We start from the raw sequence: 27218 nt of genomic DNA on the forward strand, positions 1-27218 counted from the left end.
TTTGTTTGCATGTCAGGCAGACAATATGCAAGGTAATCAAGGGATAGGGCATTATAAATTGCACTTCCAGAATTAATTTATCCCAAACTAATGAAATTGCTGAAAACATGCAAGATTACTCCCTGTCGATTATAGTACTGCAGTCGGGTGACATGCACTGACACTTCAAGGTCGTAAGGTCAATTCATTCTGTGATGCGCTATTTCCATTCCCACCAGATTTGGGGGATCACCATCAGGTTCTGTACCACTCGGCCCACTCTTATTTCTCCGCTATCTCTTGCCTATCTCCATCATTTCTCACTATTCCCTGTGATGCCTAGTTTAGCACTTTGTCCATGCTTTTCAATTTATCTTCAGTTTTCATCTGCGCAGCAAAAGATTTAATCTTGGGAACATGCCTCATTGAGTGTGTTGAAACTATTAAAAATATTCAATTTTGCAATAAAACCATTCTCAACAAAAAATTACAGAGCATTTGTAACCCACCCCTCAAAGGTACCCACATCAGATAAATACGAGCCCTTTTGAACCCCAAGGTGGAAGGATCTGTATTTGAAAAGAGGGGACTCCATTCAAAACCTGGGGGAAAAAATGGTTACACTCTTGTACATACACAGAGAAGTCTGTGGCCTAGTCTTCCATTGAGAACTACACCACTCTGGGCAATTTGACATGCATGAAATCTCTTGCTTTCTCTACAATTATTCTTAACCAGTTGCTCCCCAGATATGGAAATTCCTAATATAGTAAAAAATGACACGTCAGATTCTCGTAGGCAGTGGCTTAAATAAAGAACATAGCCTCAGGCTTTATAATAGTAAGTGTGACTAGGCCAAAAGTCAAAATTGGATGCTGGAGTATGGGATCTAAAGCCACATTGTGAGGCTGGGCTGACAAGACTATGCGGAGTGTGAGGTGTGCTTGGCTTCAGGTTAAGTATATTCTGGATTCCGTGGGAGTAAACACAGCGACAATAAAAAGAAGGGTTCTTGCTTCCATTTCCCATCCCAGATATCACTCTTATGTACACAGAGGTTTGGGTTATGGGCAATAATGAATGAATCACGTAAAGGGACATATTAGCATTTTTTAACATGCCATCTTAAGTTCTTTGGCCTGTCTCATGTTTGAGTGGTAAAGTTTTGTGCTGCTATGGTCAATTGTTAGAAAATGGGTGTGGTCCCACTCTACTTTCTTACAGGGGAGTTCTCCTTTGAATGGTGGTGTCATCATTCCAGTGTGAGGGTATCCTGGAGTAGGGATGTATTGGTGTAGTGTTACCCAGTACGGTGTTACCCCAGTGTAGTGTTACCTCAGTGTGGTGTTACCCCAAGTAGTGTTACTCTGGCATAGTGGTACCCTAGCAAAGAGGTACTCTAGTGTGATTGAACCCCAAGTAGTTATAACCTAGTGTAGGGTATGATACCCTAGTGTGGTGCTACTCCAGTGTAGTATTAAACCTAGTGAAGTGGTACCATGGTGTAGTGGTACTCTTGTGTATTGCTACCTGAGTGTAGTGCTACCTGAGTGTAGTACGTCAGCGTGTAGTACCCCTGTGTACATCTCATGTAGTAGCACTACCTCAGTGTATCTACACTCGAGTAAAGTGGTACTCCAATGGAGTGGTGGCCCTGTGAAGTGGTAGAATCCAAATATAGTTTGAACTTGAACTCACATCACTCATTGTTTCTTCATAGTGGAAATAAACTTTGATGACAATTAACCTCTTCTAAAAAAGAGCAACAGATTTTCACATAGATTATGGTATAGGCCCCTACCATATTAGCTGAACCCTACTTGAAAGCAAATGCACCCCCCCCCAAAAAAAAAAAAAAAATCAATCAATCCAACCAACCAACCAATCAATCATTCAATCAGTTTCCCCAAACTGTCAATCAAATGATGGGTACTACAAAAGGGACACCACAATTGTATGAGTAAAATATCCAGTCTTAGAGGTCCATACCATATGCAAATGTTTCTTTGTATTGAGATTAAAATGTAGTTTGGGAACAAGGCTATCCTTCAAATTCAGATTTTCATATCATATGTGATTATGATGCATATATTTTGAAGCCAAACAGATGAGACAGATGAGGGAAAATGTATACCTTTTTGTGCATTTTGAGTGAAAAAGGAGCTGATCTTTGGCAATTCTAGGATGTGACAAGAAGTACGCCATATCATATGTATTTTTTATTTTATTTTTTTAAAGCAGTGATCTTGCCAAATTCTCTCACTATTACTGGTATAGCTATGCATTCCTGTAGGAATATCAAACTGTACAGTAGCAAGATGCTCACAGAAAATGTTCACTTTGCCCTCTTAGCAAAAAACAAGAAAAGAAAAAATAATAGAAAATTACTGGTAGAAGAGATAACTATTAATACAACTGGTAATGGAGTGGCAGAAGGACGTTAATTCAGTAGATTCCTTCATAGCACAACTCCCCCCTCCCTTTTAACTAACAAGGTGTTCTTTATTACAGCAGGCTAAAAGGCATCATACACATGCGTGTATGTTTCGGTAACAGGGGAAAAAAAACCTATACTCCTTGTGCATAAAATTATGCAGCCGTCCCTCTATGCCTGCTGCCACGCCCCCTTTTTAAAGGGAAACACTCTCCCCGCACCGCTTTCTCCAGTATTGCATACCTTCCATTGTATGCGCAAGAATGGACTGAAGAACCACAAAGCCTATTGAACAAATACAAACCTGTCTAGTGTGCATGGCTTTGTAAAGAACCGGGAAATCCTGAAAGACTTCCCTGCAATGATAGCTGGAGATCAGAGCAAACACATTGTAATGATCCCATCTGAAAATCCACATAATGTAGGGCAAAGTGTGAATAGGATGATTTATTGGACCTTTCCTGATCTTACAATCGTCACATTCAAATTCATTTCCCGAGAGAGGTGTGAACTAGTCAAGATGGTTCACTTCGGAGTCAGTAGCCACTGGTGGACAATGGCTCGACGGTCAGAAAATCAAGCTTGGTGTGAACGAAACGGATGCCTTGAATGACTTTTTGAACTGAGAAAAGTGGGAGTGAAGTTACGTCTTTATTGCTCACATCCATTCATGTTGCCATTGTATTACTTGCCCCGCTATACATGCCATAGTGACCCTTGACACATTCCTGACTTAAGTTAAAAAAATTCACAGGAATTGTACACATGTTCATAACCATAGTATCCGCCTGTCATGAACCAAACAACCTCTTTCTTTTTCCTTAGATTTTCTCTAAAAACAGAAAAGAGTTGGAGAGAGTAGCATTACATTTCAAAAAAACAAACAAACAAATTAATTTATCCTCAATGTTCTGTTTTTTTAACTGTCAGTGGAAAGCATTTACAACAACGTGGATACTACTTACCAGGTCTATCCAATTAAAAGTGAAAACGCAGCGGTATGTGACAAGTTGTAATGATGTATGGTAATTAGGAAACAATGATGACCTATACCCACGAACAGAAAGACATGAAAGAAACTACCTTTTTATTTATTTAATTATTATCATTTTTTTTTTTTTTGGGGGGGGGGGGGGGGAAATGATTAATTTCAGCTAATCATGGAGATCACACCATTGAGGTATTTAACAATAACGTCAAACTGAAGGATGGCCATTTGCAGAGCGTAGAAGTTAGCTCCCAGTGTGAACGCACCCACCTACCTGTCACTTAACAAGTGTGACATGTGCAGTAACAACGTACACTAGAAGATACCAGAGAAAAACACAGCACAGGGCCAGCCAAACTCTGTGCCATGGTACACCACAACCACTCACTATCGTATCAGCAGCAGCACTGCTGGGAACACTGGCTTGATTGGAGGAAGAATATTACCATATACCTCCCCACCCAAGTCTCTCTACCACAACTACCTGAACGATCACAATTATGGGAGTGTCATTGAATAAATCCAGCTCGATTGCTAAACACATTGCTGGCCTGGCCTGGCCTGGCAAGTCCTGTAGAAAGGTAGGCTTATGCAGAAAGGAATGCTAGTTTTAAGAAAACAGTGAAATATACCACAGAAACTTACCAGTACATACCATTTGCTATCAGGCAGGTTGGTTCCTGAGGTTGGTTCCTGTGCAATGAGTGGGGTTGGTGACAGTGGGAAATTGTGTGCGTTTTTCCTGCCCTGCTTGGTGGCTGGAAGTCAAAAAATGGGCTGGGCCAGCATGCAGTCAAGCATAGCATGCCAGAGAGAGAGAGAACGAGACAGAGGTGGAGAGATAGAAGAAAAGAGAGAGAGAGAGGGAGAGGGGGGGAGAGAGAGGGAGGGAGAGGAAACACAATAATAAGAAGAATCAGCTGGGTTGTGTGTTGATGTATATATATCACCCATGAATTTCCTGTACATATTATAAGTGTGTGTATGTGTGTGTTTGAGTTTGTGTGTGTGTGTGTGTGTGTGTGTGTGTGTGTGTGTGTGTGTGTGTGGGATAAGGGCTGTTGGTCTACAAGAGTGTAAGGTGGGGGTGCAGTCCTGTCTGGGCTGTGGCTATAGATTGGAGCATGGGAACCACCACCCACTTGTTAAGTTGGCATTCTTTACATTCCAATGTGGGGTCAATCGCCCCTTTGCTCTACATGGACTGATCTGTGACCCATTGGTAGGGTAATTCTATACTTTTTTTCTCCCCCTCTCTCTCTCTCTCTCTTTCTTTTTCTCTTTTTCTCTTTTCCTCTTTCCTTCAACCTATTTTTTTTCTTCCTGCTTTAGTTAGTGCTTATAGTGGTCCTCTGCACATTTAAAGGGGTAAATCAGAGACCAATAGATTTCTTAAAAAAAGGAAAAATACCTTTTGTCTATTTTTAGATTAGAAGGAGGAATGTAGAAAAAGAATAGATCTATTCTGTTACTTCGAAGTAACAGATCTGAGTGGAAATGGATGGCTGAATAAAAATAAAATCAAACCATAATGACTTTGCAGGTAAATACTATAAACGTCCATATACAGTGTATTTCCGCGCAATTAATTTTTCGCGCTGAGCGGGTCAAGATCATATTCGTGGGTTCTCGAATTCGCGCTGCACAATTGTCAGCCCATTCAAAATGTGCAGAGAAAATTGTGAAGATATTTGCGTGGGTTTCAGAATTTGCGCTTGCCAAAAGTAGTGTGAAATGCTCAAAAATTTCAACACCACGAAAATTTTCACTTTTATGTCAATATTTTTGTGTGTCTTTAATTTTGCGAATAGCACCTGATTCTCGAATTTCGTGACAATAAAAACCTCGTGAAATATTCGGCGTAGGCCTATAGAGTAGACCTGGTAGCATTGGCAAGAGTGAGAGAATGTTAATGACCTGGGCCTGTTTCATTAAACTTGTTATCAGTGACAACTGCCACGTGTCTATGACAAATTTGCTCTCGGCCAATCAGATGCAAGGATTTCAGTAGCTTGTAACAACTATCACAACTTGTCACTGATAACAAGTTTTATGAAACGGGGCCCCGATTGAATCAATCTTCATTTGCTGCATACCGTGATACATTCAAAACCACGACTAACACAGGCCTTCTCGAATAGAATTGCCCATTACCGAATACGTGCATCAAAGCATATGTGACCCGCTACAACAAAATGATCCTAAAGTCGGGTGAGGTCGATTATTTGAAAATTGCATGACAAATTCCCTAATCTTTCTGCTTTAAATTGATATATAACACATCTTATGAAAATAATCGGGTGCGGAGATATCGATGTTTAAAAGAGAGCATGTTGAGACGTATGGGAAATCACTGTTTCGAGAAAAGCGCCCTAAAAGTTTTCCTTGCGACGCAATCGCGATCAAGGGGCACGTAGTCAGTTTTCACCTCCGGAAGGTAAACCCTAGCAACCCCCGAAATGCTCATTCAAGCACAGCGTCGGCGGTCTCCTCACCGACCAATCAGTGACCAGGATGCCAGGAGAAGCGGCTGGGCATAGCGCACCCCGCCCGCACGCACCAGTCGACTTAGCAGTGTGCGAGCTTCACGCTTCGGTTAGCGGCAAGCAGCAAACTGACCAATGAGATCACTCCGGTCGTTGTTAGGGGCGGAGCCTGTATGTGGCGCTCAATCCAAATTTTCGAACCGGTTTCTGCTTGGTTGAAACGCCAAAAACATGGCCCAGAAAAACGCTATTTTTTGGTCTTTCCTTTCCTCATTTTGCTTCAAAATTTCGACAGATGATAGAAGACATGTCAGACTCCAATAATATGTCAAAATCAGAAAATCGTACATTTTGACCAATTATGATGCTCTGACTTCAAACTCGATTTTCACGGCTTCGACCGTGCGCGACTTTAGGACCTTTTTGTTGTAGCGGGTCACATATGCTTATCGGTAATGTTCGGCACCAGTCAAGATTTTTTGGCTATATATGTGTACTTACATAGAGATCAGGGATAAATCTGTAAGCCTACACAATTTGTTACGGGGGTTCCCGAATATATCTGGGTTCAGGCTAGCCTTCCCACTGCCTGATATATCCCCATGCAACCAGATCTTTAAACTCATTAAAAGTGGATTATCACACCCTAACAAAAAAGTCCTGTGGTACTCCCTGTGGTACTTGTCGGTACCACACAATGTACCACACAGAATCGATGTTACCACAGGAAGTGTGTGGTACAGTACCACAGGCCTCTACGGTACTCCCTGTGGTACTTGTCAGTACCACACAATGTACCACACAAATGTATGTTACCACAGGAACTGTGTGGTACTGTACCACAGGCTTGTAGGGTACTTTCTGTGGTACTTGCCAGTACCACACAATGTACCACACAAATACATGTTACCACAGGAACTGTGTGGGACTGTACCGCAGGCTTGTAGGGTACTTTCTGTGGTACTTGCCAGTACCACACAATGTACCACACAAATATATGTTACCACAGGAACTGTGTGGTACTGAATCACAGGTTTGTAGGGTATTCTCTGTGGTACTTGCTAGTACCACACGATGTCACACAAAAATATGTTACCACATGATCTGTGTGGTACTGTTCCACAGGCTTGTGTGGTACTCCCTGTGGTACTTGCCACTGTATCACACAGGTACCACACAAACATATTTTACCACAGGAACTGTGTGGTACTGAATCACAGGTTTGTAGGGTATTCTCTGTGGTACTTGCTAGTACCACACGATGTCACACAAAAATATGTTACCACATGATCTGTGTGGTACTGTTCCACAGGCTTGTGTGGTACTCCCTGTGGTACTTGCCAGTATCACACAGGTACCACACAAACATATTTTACCACAGGAACTGTGTGGTACTGTTTCAATTCAATTCAATTCAACTGGCAAGTACCACAGGGAGTACCACACAAGCCTGTGGTACAATACCACACAGATCATCTGTGTTTAACAGTTTTGTAGGGTATTCTCTGTGGTACTTGTTAGTACCACACGATGTCCCACATAAATACAATGTATGTTACCACAGGCTTGTGTGGTACTTGTCTGTATCACACACATACCACACAAACATGTTAGCATGAATAGCTGGCTCTGGTATATCTCTGTGGCAATGTCATGTTTCCTGTGGTATCAGATGTAACTTTGAAAATAACATACATTCGTTTGTATGTTACTGCTTAAAGTACCATACAAATTATCCAATAGTACTATTACCATATACAGGACTTAAAATGGGTGATGTACATATACCACAGGACCATGTGGTGATATGTATGTGTAGCTGACTGTACAGTGTAGTATCTTTGTGATAGTACAGTGAAACCCCGTTATAACGAGTTCGGTTATAACGAGGAACCGCTTATAACGAGGTGATCGCGTCGGTCCCGTTTTCCTTTGCGTGTAAACCTATGGCAGAACGAACCGGTTATAACGAGTTCGGTTATAACGAGATTCCGGTTATAACGAGGACTTTTTCGGCACATCATGATAAAGAAAAACATAAGAAATTTTATCGGATATAACGAGGTACCATTTCTTGACTTGCCGCTTTTCAAACACGAGACAAATGAAACATTGAAAATCGAATTCACGCTATCCATGTCTTTTTCACGTTTTGCAGAGAACGGTTCCTTCCATGTTTTCTTCTAAAAAACCCCAACACATTAATGCCATTCGATGTTCCTACTAAATTATTAAACATAATCACTCGATTTTCTTTTTCGCGAGATCACACGCGTGCGTAATGTGATGTGAGGTCAGACCACAGCGCAACAAGGGAAAAAAAGATAACGCACTCAAAAACTTTTCATGTAGCGACACTCGTGGCAAATATGGAAATTGGAATGCGTGTTCAACTCAACATTATATCCTTTCCATTTGTAGTCCCGACTTCAGTTCTTTTGCTGGTTAGCAAATACGAGTGTATGATTATAGCCGAAATAATTAATGAAATCGCGATCTCGCCTGGTGACAGTAGCGTAAAAATAGTTGAATAACGCAATCCTGTCGCATTTTTTTTTTTAAGAACGGATGGATACAATGCGAAGGGATTTTCGGCAGATGATAAAGAACGCATCTTTAATCCTTTCGGGCGCAACGATAATACATTGTATGAGATTACAGCCGAAATGATTCATGAAATCATCGCATTCCCGCTGGGCACCAACAGCGTAAAATAACCTCGCAAGTTACGGTAAACGACGCACGAATGTTACTCTGAAATCATCGCGATCTCGCCGGATGACAGTAGCGTAAAAATATAGTTGAATAAAGCATGTTTAGCTACTTAATCGGTGTTCAGAAGAAGAAACAAACGTATTTAACAATTTGAATAGATCTGAGTTTGTTCATTATCACAATTTTAACAACGCATTTCCCAATTAAGATTAAACAATCTTTCTTTCAAAATGGTCTACGAGTAACAGATTTGCGTAAAAAGGATCACAACCATCTAAATTCAATCCTGTCGCTTATTTTTCAAGCACGGATGTACAAAACGCGAAGAGATTTTCGGAAGAAAATGAACAACGCATCTTTAAACCCTTCGGGTGCAACGAACCTACATTATATAAGATTACAGCCGAAATGATTCATGAAATCATCGCATTCCCGCTGGGCACCAACAGCGTAAAAATACCCCGCAAGTTACGCTAAACGACGCACGAATGTTACTCTGAAATCATCGCGATCTCGCCGGTTGACAGTAGCGTAAAAATAGTTGAATAACGCATGTTAAGCTACTTAGTCGTTGTTCAGAAAAAGAAACAAACGCATTTAACAATTTAAATAGATCTGGGTTTGTTCATTATCACAATTTCAACAACGCATTTCACAATGAAGATTTTCTTTCTTTCAGAATGGTCTATGAGGAACAGATCTGCGTAAAAAGGATCACAACCTTCTAAATTCAATCCTGTCGCTTATTTTTCAAGCACGGATGTACAAAACGCGAAGAGATTTTCGGAAGAAAATAAACAACGCATTTTAATCCTTTCGGGCGCAACGATCATACACTGTATAAGAATACAGCCGAAATGATTCATGAAATTATCGCATTCCCGCTTGACACCAACAGCGTAAAAATACCTCGCAAGTTACGGTAAACAACGCATTTTATACAATGTGATTTTAATGTAATATAGGCCTATACTTCTCAAGAACATAACGTGCACTATTATGCGAAGAGATTTTCGGAAGAAAAATAAAGAATTAACCTATTTCAACCCCGACTTTTTCGCCTAATTCACAAATAATTTCCCTTTATTCTCTCGATAATAATGATCCATAATTGTGTAAATAACAACGCAAAGGATGTTCTTAACTTTCATTGTTGGGTATATTATGACGCCGTGCTTATGTTTTTCTTTGTTTTTGATGCGTACGGTTATAACGAGGTACCGGTTATAACGAGGTAATATCGCCGGTCCCACGGACCTCGTTATAACGGGGTTTCACTGTATAATTCCTGTGATATCAGATGTGGAATCCCGCAAAGTACCATAGAAATATCTGATACAACAGGACTTGATGGGTACAAAAATGTAATGTACCACAGACCATAGCAATGTGAATATATCACTAGCCAGCAGTAGTACATGTGTGTTGGTAGTGCATATCCCATGTTACAAGATTTTGTCCATATTGTTAAATCAAGGGACTATAGTCAACCTTGCATAAGTAAAGCTCGCATAATTACTTGAATAATCTTCTAAGGTAGAAGTCTTTTCACGTCCTCTTTACATACATCCTCAAAGCGATTTCTTCAGTCCAAATAGATTTGACATAGGCATGGTTGACTGTAAACTGTGTATGGGTATAACGTACAACATGCTCAATATGTTGTACCTTTATAATGTTAACAACTAGCTGTGATCATTCATGCAGTAATGTGATTTGGCGAATATGATACCTTGGTGGTATCTTAACAGGTACTGTACAAATATCTAATAATGAACAGCAATACACAATTATGCACAAAGTGATCGTAACTAAAGATGGGATCCACCTTTTTTGGGTCTTTTTAAACTTTTTTTCTTCATGACATCTCAGCCATTTCAGAACCGATTTTCATCAAATATACTTTTAGTTCAGACTCTCAGATTTTTATGCTCTTTAAAATTGTACAAAGTGGTTTGTCTTACGTATCTCTCGAAATGTGAACTGCTGAATCCTCACCTTAACCAATACTATATTATTCCTTTCATCTCATACTCTTACATGTGTACTGTACATCAGTAGAGTCAGCAAACATGTTTTTGTTGTTATAATGCATGTGGTAGTATTTGTGGTGATTTCACATAAAAGGAAACTTGATTTAAAAAAAAAAAGCTGATGCAACAAAATACCTGATATCAAAAACTTATTCCTCCAGTGAGAACGAATGTATTTTCTTTGTTTTGTATTACCTTCATAGCGCTTTGTAAACTAAATGGATTCAATTAATTCATTCTTTATTTTTTGTTGGTTTCTTTGTGTACTCCCGTTTTTCTTTAGTGCAAAAAGGGCAAGTTTGCAAAAAACAAAACAAAACAAAAACAAACTTAAAAAAACAACCTACAGTACAGTTACAGTATGATGGAAAAGGGAAAAATGACAGACCAGATGCAAGAATATTTCATTGAGAGGAGATATTCAATTGTTTATTGAACCTATCATTCCACTTTCACTGAAATTCAGATGAGTTTGCTGATACTAATGTGAAAAACACAAGTGCTACTATCCCATAGAAGAATAGCAAATAACTTTCTTGTTTTAAATTTTATGCTGACAAGATAGGGTCATTCTACTTGGAACAAGTTTACTGAAATTTTTATATAGAGTTTAAAGGAGACCTCAGGATGATTTTCAGATTTTTATATTTGAATAACTACAAATTAGTTACACTGAGGACAGAGTTTCAGAATTTGTGATAATTGGGATGAGGAATAAGAATATTTGCAAAATTTAGAACAAATTGCAATGAACAAGAATGATGACATGGCAGAGTCACTATAAGAATGCAAGAGTTGGGGCTCAAGGAAGCAGAACAAAAGAAGAAGGCACGCATAGGTTATTCAGATGTGAACTCGCAAGCAAGCGGTATTGTAATGGAATTACACTGCTGCATTTCTGAAATACATGTGAACCTCCTATGTCATCATCCTTGTTCAGTGTAATTTGTTTAAGGTTTTTCAAAGTATACTGGATTGTTTCTCTGCTCAAGAACCCAAAAAAAAAAAATTCCACAAATCTATACATGAAGCTGTTAATCTATGTACATAATGTGAAATTATGAAAATTGTCTGGAATGTCCCTTTGATACTACAGTGTAGGCAATATTTGGGGCAGACCTTGTAACATCTGCCATTCCAAATTCAGAATTTATGTTCAGCTTTACAGAGATGTTATAAACTTCATTTTCACACAGCTTAACCGAATCTGCAGCAAAGACCATGTCATCCATTTCTACAATTAATGGTAATTACATTGGCATGCTGGAAAAATGACAGCCAAAGTTCTTAAACAAAGTACAATGTACACAAAGTAATATTATCAATAGAATGCCATAGAAAATAACTGAACTCACCAGATTGATATACTGACACCTAGAATGTTGCAGAGAATTTGCATCTTCTCAATACAGGAAAGTACCAATTTTGTTGACAATATACATATTCAAGTGTGAACCTTCAATTGTACTCCATAATCATACATCCTGCCAAAGTTCCCGTCAGTGTTTTTTCAAAAACCTAATGCTAAGATTATTAGTAAGAATACAGCTTTATGGTGATAAAAGGTTTAACAAAGGATTTCAAAGTGACACGAAATCAGAAATGGTGTAAGACTGCAAACACAGCTATTACACACAAATTCACTATGAATGAAGTAAAATTTGATGACAGGAACACTAACAGGAAGACAAATGATGGGTACTGTAATGAAACCTATGACTCATGACTGTCTTCATGAGGATCTTGTCTGTTACTCACATGCACACAAAACAGAATTGGTAAAATCTCTTGACTTAAATCAAAAGTATGGTATCAAAAGGAAGGCTACTAATTCTACTGTACATGACACTTCAAGTTACAGCACTTAAATAATTCAGCATGTAATACACATGGGAAAGAGCCACAGTATTACTGTCCATGCCGTGATTTGTGCTTAATGATACATTGTTTAACAAGGTTCAAGTCACTGTCAATGAAAAATTAACTGCACTGAGAACTTGCTGTATACTCAATTTTCTCTGTATTATTATAGCTAAACCACATCAAGTATACACAGGGGCTCCACTGAAGAATACAGAAATTCTAATGGTCAAGATCGACAGTCCTAGTACAATGTTCTTTATCAGTACTTGTACACTGGACTCCCATTATAATGACGTCCTCAGAACTGGCAGTTTTATTCGATAAAAACTGTATATCAAAAGTTTTGCTATGACCGCAAAATATGCAATAAGAAGGCACAGAATGGATGGTATTGCTAGGTCGGTGTAGCTGGAATTTCAGTATAACCATGTTCATTAAGATGGGTGTTTACTGTCCTATTTCAGTACATGTATCATATCAACTTTCTCAGTTGCATTGTACTAATATATTCTACAATATTGTAAATGAAAATAAGCTCTTCACATTGCATGCTTCTCGAGAAAAGCCATGGTTAAAATGCATGTTTCACCAATTCAGCACACATGCACATACTAGAATAGTCTGCTACCTTTTTTACAAACATCAGAACACAATTATCACAGAAAATATTCTTAGTAATAATAACTTACATTGTAACAAAAGTGGCAATCCCTTTGACACATTCAACACCTCCAAACATTCTAAAATCAACATAATGAGTCACTCAGCAACTGATATGTATTGCTGGAGTTTATACTATCTTTACTTCCAAAGCAAGGGGTCTCTTAATGACACGTATGAATGTTTAAATTGACAGCAAAAGAGGGATATCAAGATATGTCTTATCCACTTTCATGGAAAGATCTGTCAAATCTAGTTAGACAGTGAAGGGGGAGGGAATGACTTCATCATGGGCACATAAATATGAAGACGACAGAAATATAAACAGCGGTGTACACTGAAGCGCTACTTTCATCAAAATATCTGCATGCTCCCATTCAATTGTAGTTCCTTATTCCAAGTAAACAACACACTGCTGTCCATGTCAATATTATATGGGTAGAACTGAAATATGATTCAATAAGATAAATAATGGCAGAAAGTCAACAAAGCCCAATGTTTGTTTGGAGAGCATGTAAACTGAACTCTCCATAAAATACATTCACCTCTTGTTTGAATGTGCAGTGTACATCCCAGGGTGTCTCAGGTAAGTTTGGGCACCTCACCGCACAAATAGGCCTTTAGAGCAGTGTTTGGCTTTTCATCTTACTGTCAGGCACTGAAACTACACGTAAAACTATTTGCATCCTAACAAATAATGACAATGAAAACATGAGGTACACTGTATCTCTTTGCGTTCTGCTTGCACGAGCTGAAAAAAATACAAGTGCCTTCTTCATAGCACAGCTCAAGAAGGTTATGAAAATCAATCAATCTTACCACATGTAAATCAGCAAATTAACAGAACACATTCTCTCTCAGAAGAAAGCCACATTCATGAACTAATCAGATTCAAAAGTATTGCACAATGGTGACATGAACATTTTTCCAGCATCAAGAATTACCACACATTTTCGGTATATGTTGTTCACCAAAGAGCATCTGGTTTCCAATGACTGTCGCACTTCATGAATCAAGTCTGAAGAGTTGACACCAATCTGATTGTCTTGGAAAACAAAAGAATTTTGCTTAAGAAGAGGTGTGTACACAATCACTACACTTCTCTGGCACTGGCACATTTCGTACGTGAGGCATCGACAATCAAATTTGCAGACTACTATATGCTCAATCATCCCAAATGAAAAATCATCAAATTGAACACCGAAGTCGAGTCTACGTGTTGAACGAGTATACGACTTGCAATAGTACATGCAGTGATTTACCAGCACTCGTTGATAGAACAGCCCTCTCACATTTCGAATATCATGCCCAAGCAAATTTCTCATTGCCGCAATGATACGCAGTGGAATTAGTCTATCAACAGCAGTTCCAAATAAGGTAATATTTCCAATTTTTACACAACGTTTGGGCAAAACTTGACTTGTTAGCCACAATCTTTCTACATACTCTCTTACTGAAGGTGGGGAACCAGTAAGTGAATGGAGGTATCTAGGAATGCTACGCCACAAGAGAAAACAACCTGAAATTTGCTGCGGAACATATTGAGTGCCGTGAAAATATTGTAACAGCTTCCCATTATTTGCTTCAAACGAAAACGCAGAAGCTGCCCAGAGTGGTCCCCAATTTCGTACATTATCGGCAAGGTGAGTTAGCAGATGAATGTTAAAACTAATGTGTTCTTTGCCATAAAGCGATTCTACGCCTATGACAAACTTTTTCAGAGCTAACTCAGCACTATCTAACGTGCCCCGTGAAACTTTTGCTTGCAAAAGGATGTGAATTGCAAACACCAATAAACACCAATGTTTCAGGTACTTCAGTGGCAGCAATCCCCCAAGAACAAATGGCGAATAATACAGGAGGAACGACTTCCATTCTGTCGCTTTCCAGTATGTTTTTGTGAGTATTGATCTTGGGGCACGTCTCAGTTCTCGTGGTGGCTTTGTACTGAGTAGTTTGTTGTCAAAATCCTGAGTCTTGTTGCCTAAATACCACTGCCTGTCATGATATGCAGAATCATGCCAAAGTCGAACAAACTGTCTTGTCACACCTAACAAGGCGCAATGCATGTAGTCCGCTACAAAACCAGTGATGATGTTAAACAAGGGCAAAAACAGAAGCAACGATGGCCCTTTAACACCACGAATTGGATTTTCTGGACTTGCATTGGGCACATCACCTTCCCACTGGTTCTGGGTGCGGGCTTGGGGCTCTGGGTCAATATAGGGGTAGCATCGCACAGTTCCTCTTCCTTTCTCCACCACCTCTCCAGGATGCAAACACCAGTCACACCCAAACTGGCCATTGAATTGTTTGCAGTTTCTCAGAGCAGGCCGGGCCACAGAATCACATGCAGCAACCAAAAAGAAAGCCCTAGAATGTACTACGTTGTTGGAATTTGGGTCAACCCAATCGAATCCTTGGGCCAGCTGCTCAGCCTCACTGATGAGGGGTGTTAGTAGCGTGTTCATGTCTGGCTTCTTGGGCCCAAACCAAAGGCCACAAAACAGCACATGCTTATGTCGTACATCGGGCGGCAATTCATTCACGACGACTTGAATTGGCCATATGGAGTACCCCGAAGACTTGAACACTGGTACGCCATCACAATTCCAGAGGAGCGTAAAGTCATCTGGGCCAACTTTACCTTCTGCCAACAATCTTTGCATGGCAGCACCATCAAAAATGTCATCTAGTGTATCTTTTCTCTCAGTTCTTTTCATGATACGCGATCTTGCAATGTCTCTGTTCGAGAAAAGGTCAAGAAGTTGTGACTGTAGAGGTATGTACAGAAGGAAACTACCATTTTTCACACTCTCCGATGCATTGAATTCCTCAGCACATGCGTCGTTGGGGCATGAGTTAGCATCCGCATTGGTACCAATATACGTCATGCAAGCTTTGCAATAGTGGTGAATTTCTATCTGGTCTTTTGCACCATGGAAGCATTTCCTGAACAGATATTTTGTTGCTGGTGACAATCCAGGAAGTAGGTGATTAAGAAGTGTAAGGAGGTCCTGCAATGCCTCACCAGTTAATTTATGCCTCAAAACAAATGTGAGTATCATGAGCAGAGCTTGATCAGGAGTAATGTCCTCTAGTTCAGGATCTGCATCGGAATCTCCCTCTGGATCTGCATCAGAATCTCCCTCTGGATCTGCATCGGAATCTCCCTCTGGATCTGCATCAGAATCTCCCTCTGGATCTGCATCAGAATCTCCCTCTGGATCTGCATCAGAATCTCCTTCAAGACCAGCATCAGGATCTCCCTCTGGATCTGCATCAGGATCTCCCTCTGGATCTGCATCAGAATCTCCCTCAAGACCAGCATCAGGATCTCCCTCTGGATCTGCATCAGGATCTCCCTCTGGATCTGCATCAGGATCTCCCTCTGGATCTGCATCAGAATCTCCCTCAAGACCAGCATCAGAATCTCCCTCAAGATCATCTGCATCAGGATCTCCCTCTGGATCTTCCCAATGATCTATTTGTGGACTATCCCCACCATCGCCAGATGCATCACCTTCATCTGGATTGATTTCTGAATGCTGATGAAAACAATCACATGAATAAAAGCAATCACTCAATGAAGCCAGATAAGAATTTGATACAATGCACTTTCTCTATGGACACAAAATAAAACTTACAATTATTTGAAGTCATGATTTGATTTCACTGCTGTAAAGAAATTTTGTGTGCCATAGACAAGAAATGCAATATTGTTAGAATTTGAGTTTAAACAGATGATGCATCATATCAACATTGCACACAAGTATGTGTGCAGCTACAATATATTTCAGATTATATCAAACTTTAAGCTTGACTTACTTGCCTGTAAACAAGTTTGAATGCTCACCTCAGTCAATAGCTTGTAAGTTCGCATACTTTGCTCTAATGCACAACCACTGATCAATCAATCATTAAGTGCCAGAATGTAATGAAAGCTGAACTCATGATTCCACTGCTTGGATGTATCCTTGCATTATATGGTGTTTGAATGAGTGGTGTTCCATAAAGGGATTTTTTTTAGTATTATTCTAATTTTCCGTCAACATTGTGGCAGCAAAAAATTTGCCTCCCAGACATTGACAGTTATGTGTGCTGGCAAATTGCAAGAAAAATAATCATACACTGTAGCTTTGTCATACAATTTACAAATACACAAAGCTTGGACCCACTTATTATGTTGCTCATTCGTTGCCAGTGATTTACAGGAATTTGGATAAATACGTTGACCAACACATAAACATAAACATAACATGGACTTTGACAGAAAAATCAGGATGAGAAGTAAATTTAATATCACATTGAATGATACGTAATTTCAGATACACTATGTCTGAAAACTTACTGACTTAGATTTTATCTTCAAGCATATTCATGTGAAATTCACATGCACATATGTACACACATACAAAAACAACAACAAACAAATGAACATGTCATACCTGTGAGATGGTGCCGTCGTTTGTAGATGATACACTGTCGTCTGTTTGGTTAGGTTCCTCTTCATCAGATACATTCTGCAAGTAACATATTGGATTCATTTTAAGGTACACTTGTACAAGTAAAACTAATAAATCTGTTATATATATTATACTGTACACTGTAATGTTTGCTTACATGTATGTAAGAGTATCTTAAATTCGAAACTTCTAGTTATTAGCTATCCACCAACAGAAAAATTTGTGTATTTCATGATAAAAGGGCCTTGAAGACAAATTAAAAAATGAAAATATGTAATAAAGGTAGAGTTCACAAAATTATATGAAATGTATCAACAGATAACAATATTCTTTGCAGACTGCCTGCATGTCATTTTTGTCGGGAAAAAAAAATGTATAGCTTGTAGATAAGACCAAGGACTGTACACGCTCTTGCCACTCTGTATTGCATGTGACAGAATACAGTAAATATTGATATGTTTTTGCATTCATTAGTATTTTCTTCTTTTCCTTTTTTTTTTCATTTTGCGCTCAGCTCGAAAAGAAGAGTATTGCATGTTTTTAATTCTGCAGAATATAAAAAAAAAAAATAATCACTGTAACACAATATGGCGAGTACAGATGCTTCTACATGTACATGTACTTTCACGCTAGTTTCTGGTAGTGTGAAATGCGAGAAAATTTCTACACTGCAAAGATGTTCACCTCAACAGTATGTACATGAATTACCAGCATCTACTAGTACATTGTACTTTAAACATTTAACACATACAATAACTTCTGTTTAGGCAGATCAATCTGAATTTTTCCGCATTTTCCATTGAGTGAACTTCATCCATGATACATGTACTATAATTTTTGCCCATTACCTTAGCATGTAATGTGCAATCAGGTATCTAAAGGCAAATCACAATATTTCGCAAAGCAAAATGTAAATCATGATATACGTGTATTTGCGGCATTAAATATTTTGCAAATTGCCACTTGCATTCCACGTAAAAAGCGTAGACGAGAATTTACTTTCACATGCATTCCAATTTTGCGAAACTTGGCACTCATTAAATTCACAAAATTAAAATGTATGTGAACATTTTTTTCGTTTTACAGCATAATTTTTTTTCAGTAAAACAGATACACATGTAAATGTTGTACATGTAGGTCTGTACACTACTTTACTGAGAGAAATCCCATATACTGTAAAGTGGAAATTTTCACGCATTTCGCGCAATCAGAAACTGGCGTGAAAATAAAAGCACGCAAATATTTCTGCTTGCCATATGTTCCTGTAGTTGATGTCTTGATACCGCAGAATTAAAAACATGCGAAACTCTTCTTATCAAGCCGAGCGCAAAAAATTAGTCGCGCAAAAATATCCACTTTTACAGTATCCTATTAATAGAAATTATAACAAAATGAAACAGGCAAGCAAACCACAATGACCTTTGTCTGCTACAGATCAATTTATACATGACATACAATGTATAATTGTAGTTTTATGCAAAATTTTATAGACAGTAAACTCCCACTATAACAAAGTCCATGGGACCATCAGTTTTCTTTCTTTATAAATATCAAAATTTAGTTATACGTTGTAACTCAAATAACTGAAGAAAATAACAATAAGAAGACATAGAGTGGACATACTGTCCCGACCTTAATTTTTACTTCATTGCAACTGGAACTTTGTTATAACTGTGCTTGCTATAGCGGGAGTGCACTGCATCTGCTTTCAAAATACCTCTAATAAGATAAGAAATGGGTGATTCGACATACCTGTGAGTTGTCACTAGTTGTATTTCTGTCTGGTAATGTTGTACTGTTGCCTTCACCAGGAAATGCATGTACAAAATATACCTCATCTTCACTTGACCAGGTCTGGGGATGAAATGTTAAATGGAGGAATATGGCAGTCAATACAACGTTTGTACTCTACATGTACAATTGTAAACTGTAGATAACAATCATTGCAAGGACTTTCAAAGAACTGAAAATACAAAACTTCATCATTGTTTCCAGACCAGAAGCCCAGTCATCATCATCATCTCGTGTCATCACACAACAATTTCTCAACGTCTAGCGCATGCAAGAGCCACATCATTCGCCACTGCCTGGTCCCTCTCGGTACAAGGTTGTAACATTGTATTGCAGCTCAGAAGATGAAAAAACTACAATATTATTGGACTAGTAGACTAGTACAATGACTGTGTATAATGTAGATGAGCAAAAAGAAAGTGAAAGAAGATGAGGAGTGCAATGTACAGTGCACTGCATAAAAAAGGGTAAAATTTGTGTTTCTGGCAAGCAAAATCACACACACACACACACACACACACAAAATGTATCACAAGTCTCCACCGCCTACACTCCTAATGCCAAGGTCAGTCATTACATCTTTTGTCGCACATACTGTATGAGTGTATGTACCCTTATAGACTGTGTACAAGCATGCCAAATAATCTTTTTTTTAGGGGGGGGGGGGCCAAATTCAAAACCACAGAGAAAATTGCCATGTAACTCTAATCTTAACATGAATGTTATAAACTTCACTTTCTCTTTAATAATATTTTTAAATTCATTTACCTAGACCTATTCAGTTATCAATATTATTTCATTATCATTATTATCATTATTTATTTATTTATATTTTTATTTTCTTGCTATTTGGAAGCAACCACCTGGGCATTTAAAATTTGGACCATTTCTTTCCCTCTCCTTTACATCCCGTCCCCGGATGGACATCAACTACTTCTGTAGAGTCTAGAATGTACCTTTCTTTATAATTATATTGCTTTGTAGTCTTGTTCTTTATCTTTGCTTTGTGACATCGTGTTCGTAAATATAGACCGTGTCTACACCTTTAAGTTATGTATTATAATGTATTAACACAGTCTGTATTAAAAAGGAACCTTCAGATTATCAAAGGAGGCAGACTTTGCAAGCAGGAGAAGAAGAAGAGTTACCGGTCACGGACTTGGTCAAAACAAGTGCCCTAAGACAATAAAAGTAGATTTCTACATACAAAAAGTGTACATGTACATGTAAATAAGATCTGATACGAGTATCATCATACATACACCATGTAACATCTGTTAGGGTCCACGTAAAATTGTACACAGGCCAACTACCGTACAAACAAACATTGCAAATTAGGCCAAACTAACAGTAACAGTATAAATGCTAACTCGGTACTGTTCAAGAGTTGGAATTTTGGATGAATACCTATCAATCATAATTCATTTAGAAATTGAAAGCAATCTTTATGAAGCTGGTAGTGGTATCTCACCTCCTCAGCCAGGGACATGTTGATTTCATCCTCATCATGCTCATCTGCATCTGTTGTTTCCTTTCGCCAATTGTGAAGGGTTTGCCGAGGAACTTTGGCTCTGGCATCAGTCAAATATTGTCTATATCTTTGCCTACGCTTCCGGTCGCTGTACTCCCCATCGCCATGCCCATGGCCATGCCCATCTCCCTGGGAAGTCATGGTGTAACGTTACTCGTCAGATCTATAAATTTACTATTATTTAGATATCAACAATCAATACCGTGGCAAAAGATACTGGAGTAGAAATACAGAACCCTGACAGCTCAGCTCACTACGTACTACGACACAAGTAGAAGTAACCTGTGACGTCTGACTGTACAGAATCTGTTGTCGATGTCAGCCTACATCATGATGATTAGGTAGGCCGGCCTGTGCTGTGTATCCAGCTGCAGTACAGTATAGACCTCGCTACAACACGACGTAACACAGATCCGCGATCCCTCCCTCATCATGGCATGGCATTATTTCTAGTCGAGCTCTTCTCAGTTTAACTCCGCAGCTCCGATGACCCAGTGCAGTGAGTGTACGGCCATATCTGATATTAATATAATGGGCTTGTTAATTGGGTGATTCCTTTCCAACAAGGCAAGCAAAAGGCAAAGTGAGTAACTGTTGAGGACGAAAGAAGAGCGCTCTGACGTGACGTGATGTGATGATCCAAGCAAAGTGGCTAACGCCCAAAAAACGGTTAATGGTGGGTCAAAATACAGCTGTAGATGCGGTCGGCTCTATACAAACACAGAATCGTTGACACTGCGCTAAGGCACGAACGAATAAGGAGGAAGGTTGCCACGATTAAAATAAATAAGCATAAATGTAGGATCCAAAAAGCATAGTGGTACGTATGACATCGACGTATTAACCATGTGCAAAATACCAGTAACCATGCACGACATGTAGTAGCTATGCAGCTCAGCTGTGTGTGTGTCGTAAAACCCCCTTCACGTATAAGTATCACACGCTCTCCCCACCACCACCAGATACAATGTGCATTGAAAAATATAAAATACAATAATTTAACAACATCTATATTTATTTAGTTGGTATAATGTGTTTTATTGTCTTTCATTTTGTATTTTTTTTGTCAATTAAAATTCAAATCATTATAGTGACACAAATCGGCAAGTTCGCAAGTGAACGGCCCGACAAAGTTTTTGCAGAGCTAGCAAACAACAACAACACGAGGAAGGTATCGGGAGGGGGTGGGTGTAAGCAGGAACCTACCCAACCAACTTGCGAATTTGGTGATTTGTAGAAGTAAAATGTTTTAAATTTTGTTAATTTAAAAAAAAAATCGTAAACTACATAAACAAAAAAAATTATTTGCCAGAAAACAAAAATTATTTTTGCAAAATCATCACTCATTTATTTTTAATATGTATAAAATCTTTAGAATTTTTAGTGTCTGTCAATCAGCAATTCGACGCGCGCAAAAATCAACGTCCGTTGGTGCATGCAGTACCTATGAGCAAGCACGATAAATGTGTACACGTACATTTTGTACGTGTGTACACGTACGTGTGTGTGGTGGTGGTGATCAAGTGCGAAGAAGTGGCGCGCTATTACACGGTACGTTACTTCGCATGTGAGATATACTTCGTCCGAATGCTGCTTGTCTTGCTGTTACTTCCTCTGGAATATTCATTTTTTCTTTTCCGAGATGAAGTATTGCCTTTATGATTTCTTTGAGGAGGAAGCTATTGAAATTGGGTCGACTGACCTCATTGATGTGAGCTACTTCAACGACGTTCTGGCCGCCGGTGATGACCCAAGTAGTCTATTCAACAATGAGCTCTGGGATTTTTCCCGAGAAGTCCTTGTGAGCTGGCCTCCGACCTCGAAGACAAGGAAGGGAAAATCGACGGCTCCGGCAGGCACAAAATACGTTGCCCGTATTGTCTGTTTCGCAGGTAAGATAATTTCTTGGTTTAGAATAACCACTGACATCGGTGGTGATCTGAATCAAAGGCATTGTGTCCATTATTGAACGTGCTTGTGCTGTGTGTGCCAGTTATGGAGGGGATCCGTTATGGATACCTCGGCTACAAATTGTATGGTCCATGGAAGATTCTGAACGCAGGCTGAGCCTCCGACTCCGTATTCAGATCTAGACATATCCAGGTTCACTGGGTATTAGTGGGATGAGTGACCAGGTGGCGTGGCATCAAACTTAAATTTTATGGGTTCATTTTCCCAGAGTTTATCCAAACCAATTTCAAAGCTGAAGACACTGGGTGCATCTATTAAATTTCTCGGTAAACTATATTCCATGGTTTTCAGTTGCAGTTGTTCTAGAAAGCCTAGTCGATAGCTTTAGAACCTGGCTGTGCCTGTAGTAAGTTTAAATTGCTGTATATTATCTAACGTAAAGTGTATGTTCTGTGAGTACGTAGAAAACAGTGCAGTAATTTTAGCTACCGCTTATCGCGCTACAACACTGACTGTACGGGTCTATCTGAACCATCGCATCAGGCACCGATGTAGCCTTTGTCTTGATATTGAGAATTAAGGACCTATGTGTAACATTGGAACTTCTAGTAGACTCTAAATTTAATAGAGTCTAGATGTAGAAGACTCTAGAGTATCTATTTTAATGGCATGGCATGAGTGTTTATGATGTTCCATTATTTGGTTAGGTTGCTAATAATATAAAGCCGTGTTTGTACACTAACCACTGATGACCACACAGTCACCCAACATACAATGTACTGACATAGCCAGGCCAGCACAGCAGGGGGTAGGGGCCTTGGCTGGGTTGAGTCTAACGTTAAATTTGTCTCGCCTTAATAAGTCGGAAGTCGGTCGAATGTCATGTTATCGGCCAAAGAATGCACTATGCAGGTTCAAGCTTCGAGTGGTTTTTGTGATTTGACATTTTGGTATTTAGATATCTTAACATAGTCATAGATCTAGATCTAACCACCTGCACCATGCTAAAATTGTTACGTTGTCGTTAGGCTCTCGAGCAAGGCAGTCTCTCTCTCTCTAAAATAATGAATTAGAACCTAGTGTTTATAATTTACATAGGATTCAAACTGCAACCAACCCCATCCAACGCGTGTTGGAATGGGGCTGTGCATTGTGATTTGTAGCAATTCAAATCATGACAGGTGTAGTATTGCGGATATTAAACATCAACTTAGAAATGAAAAATTTTGTGAAATTAGAGACTTACAGGTGAAGTTGAAGTGTTGACAACCAACCAGGTAACATGCAACGTTTGGTTCTGCCGTGCCATGGTCCCTTTCTGTTTGAATTGATGACTTGATGTGACTTGGTTGAGAGGTTGGGAGAGCTACACTGAATTGACAGCCAGCGCATGCACACATATCACATGCACACAAATTTCAAATCCATTGACCAGATAAGATGTCTGTGTGCGCATGCGCTGGCCTTCAATTCAGTGTAGCTCACCAGATTAATGATCTTAACATTTTTGGTAGAATTTTCATGCAAAAAAAATAGAAAAAATGCAATTACTGTACCAGCCCATTGAATTGTAACAGTTCTTCAACGTGCAAATCTGTTGGCAAATTACATGCGAGGTAGCTTTCTAAAATTCTATGTGTTCTTATTAAACACGTACCTGGAATGTGATTGACTAATGGATTCAAAATGATGACTTACAGGTAGCAAACAGTGATGTTGTGATACACGTGTATACGGGTGTATACACATTTCTGCGATCTAACATAGACCCTAGTTACTGAGTATTTTGATTGCACAGTTTGAGAAAGTTACCCCAAATTTATGCTGCATAAAGTGTCATGTCATTTCAGTTTTGTTTGAATGTAAAAAAAAAAAAAAAACTGTATGCAACTTGGTTTATTGTATTTCTATACCATGAGAATGTTTATGAGGATGGAAGAATGGTGGAGAAATTAGGGGAAGAATTGGAATGGCTAAAACTAAGTTTGCCCAAATGAATAAAGTGTAAACATCGAGGCAGATATCTACTGCAACCAAGCTCAGACTAGTATTACGTCCATTCAACTAGAGCTCCTTTACTGTTGTGAGACATGGACATTGTACTTGGATGATATGAAAAGGCTGGCTACATTAGAGATGTGGATATTCAGATGCCTGGGCCATATATCATGGACAGACAGGAAAACAAATCAGTGTGTTCTATATCATTTAAATCTCACAAAAACCTTGATGAAAGACATAAAATCAAGAAAACTCAGATATTTCTGCCATGTAAAAAGAATATCCAAAAAGGTGTACTGGAAGGGATTATAGAAGGCAGGAGATGCAGAGGACGCCGTCGCAGTGTGTGGTGTAAGTTAGAGGAGTGGACAGGAAAGAGTGTTGCCGCATGTAGTAAGGCGGCCATGAACAGAGCAGAGTGGAGGTCCATAGTCGCCAATTCCTTCAGACTGAAGACGGCACTTAAGAAGAGATACTGTGGGCATGGCCCAACAACAAGTGACGTGTTCCAAGTGGCTAGTCACTGGATAGAAAAGTTACTGGGCAGCTGGACACAGTAGTCACTTGAACACATAATGACAGGCATCACACTCTTTATGGTCCTGCATGTCAGCTTTGTGGTACCCCTTTATAGTAGTACTACTGTATGTAGTACACATGTAGGCCTACAGTACTATGGGCTTAATTACCTTTTCATCCCTGTGTGCCAAAAGGAGATATCCCATCCCATTAACCAACATGCACTGAGTAGCTGGCAAGCTGCTGTTAGTATGTACAATATGTGTACAGCTGTTACTGTTCATTAGTTTTGACAGAAAGAGCTCTTCTGCCCAAAAAATAAAAAATGAATAAATGAATAAGTAAATAAAACCTGGCATTGCAAAAGGCAAATGATTTGTTATTGATATTACTTTAAACTCGGAAATGTCTTTTACCCATGCTTTTACAGATGACCGTTTGGACAAAAAAATGATGGAAAAGCGTGACATGTTACTGGCAGGTTCGTCAACGGAATCTCTGTCTGCTGATGCCAGCTCCTTGGGTAAAAAGAGAACGCACAAAAAGCCACAAAGATACGACAGTGAAAGCGACGGTGATGATGTCCTTGACCCTTCAGATTGCCAGAGAGTCTCAAATAAGGTATGTTGGTTGGAGGAGTTGCCAGCCATTCTGAATTTAGAGGACAAAAAACTGAATTTTGACCATTACTATCCCTTATTCAGTAGATATTTGTTTTTTTGTTTTTGTTTTTTTACTACACAGTCCAACATGACTGTTCTCTTACATAGTACTTTTGAGGCAAGTCATTCCTTATTTTCAGTCAGAAAGGTTGAAAGATCTGGGGCCCGTTGCATAAAACTTACCATTGAATTTCAATGGTAACTACCGTCAAAATTAGGCATCACAGCCAATCAGCATCAAGGATTATAAAATTTACCGCTGATTTGAAGACTTACCGCTAGAAAGGAGCGGTAAGTCCAGCGGTAAGGGTTTTATGCAACAGGGCCCTGGAGTTGTCATACATTTTGTATTGATTATTGTCATTTAGTGATATATACAAATAGTATGAACTGATCTGTTTATTATAAAGTCTTTGTGAAAAAGATAAAACACATCAAGGAACTTGTAGCTGGCACCAGCCAAACTCTGGTTTTAAACCTATCAATATTCCTTACCAACATATTACTTGTTCCTGAGATCTATGCACTACAATACATGTTGCCCAAGTAAAATCTAGCGACTGAAGAAATAGCTTTGGATTATCGAAAATTTGACTTGAAAAATGAGGGATTGAATCAATAGAATATGAAGAGGACTTGAACAGACCTTCCACATAGCAATTATTTAACTGTAAATGCAAGGTCAAGCAAGTGGACTATATTAATAAAGAATTTGTACATAAATCAAAAGCATTCAAAATCATATTGCAAATTAAGCTGTAGAATTGTGTGTTATGTGACCAGTGTTGACGTTTATTCCCTATTAAACATAGAGTAGAATTGAAGTGTTCCTTTTGATCAAGATTTGTTATGATGTTAAATAAATCTTTCCTTTGTTGGTCTTTTTCTTGTTAATGAATAGTTGTGTCTCATATGTTATTATATTACATGTTAACACACGTGTACAGCTGTATCTAAATTTTGCCTTTCTGTTCTCTTTTCTTGTGTAATAGCAAAAGAAGGTGAAATTACAGGCAGACAAGTCAAGAGATAAGGTGCTCTTGGAAAAACTGGCCAAGAAAAAGGAGGATACAACAATGGTAATAAAATGCGTATACATCTGTATATCAACTGGCATATTATACATCTTGTACCCATTGATATATCGCAAGTTATTTCCTTTTCTACTTTCAAAATGAC

The 27218-nt window shown here is 38.9% G+C and overlaps 2 protein-coding genes across 2 annotated transcripts in view; one reads left to right on the forward strand and one right to left on the reverse strand.

Moving 5' to 3' along the window:
* The window catches only part of LOC140234389 (uncharacterized), a 35832-nt gene extending 14745 nt beyond the window's left edge, over positions 1–21087 (reverse strand). The window contains exons 1-3 of the mRNA XM_072314440.1: positions 20887–21087; positions 17607–17681; positions 14613–16706 (exon numbers count right to left, since the gene is read on the reverse strand). Of these exons, the coding sequence (XP_072170541.1) occupies positions 14613–16706; positions 17607–17681; positions 20887–21087 (2370 nt within the window). The remainder of the gene's footprint in view (positions 1–14612; positions 16707–17606; positions 17682–20886) is intronic.
* LOC140233696 (E3 ubiquitin-protein ligase MIB1-like) overlaps positions 1–27218 on the forward strand; it is a 346055-nt gene that overhangs the window by 260224 nt on the left and 58613 nt on the right. The window lies entirely within an intron of this gene.

The sequence above is a fragment of the Diadema setosum genome, chromosome 10, assembly GCF_964275005.1.
Source record: "Diadema setosum chromosome 10, eeDiaSeto1, whole genome shotgun sequence".
NCBI classification, from domain to species: Eukaryota; Metazoa; Echinodermata; class Echinoidea; order Diadematoida; family Diadematidae; genus Diadema; species Diadema setosum.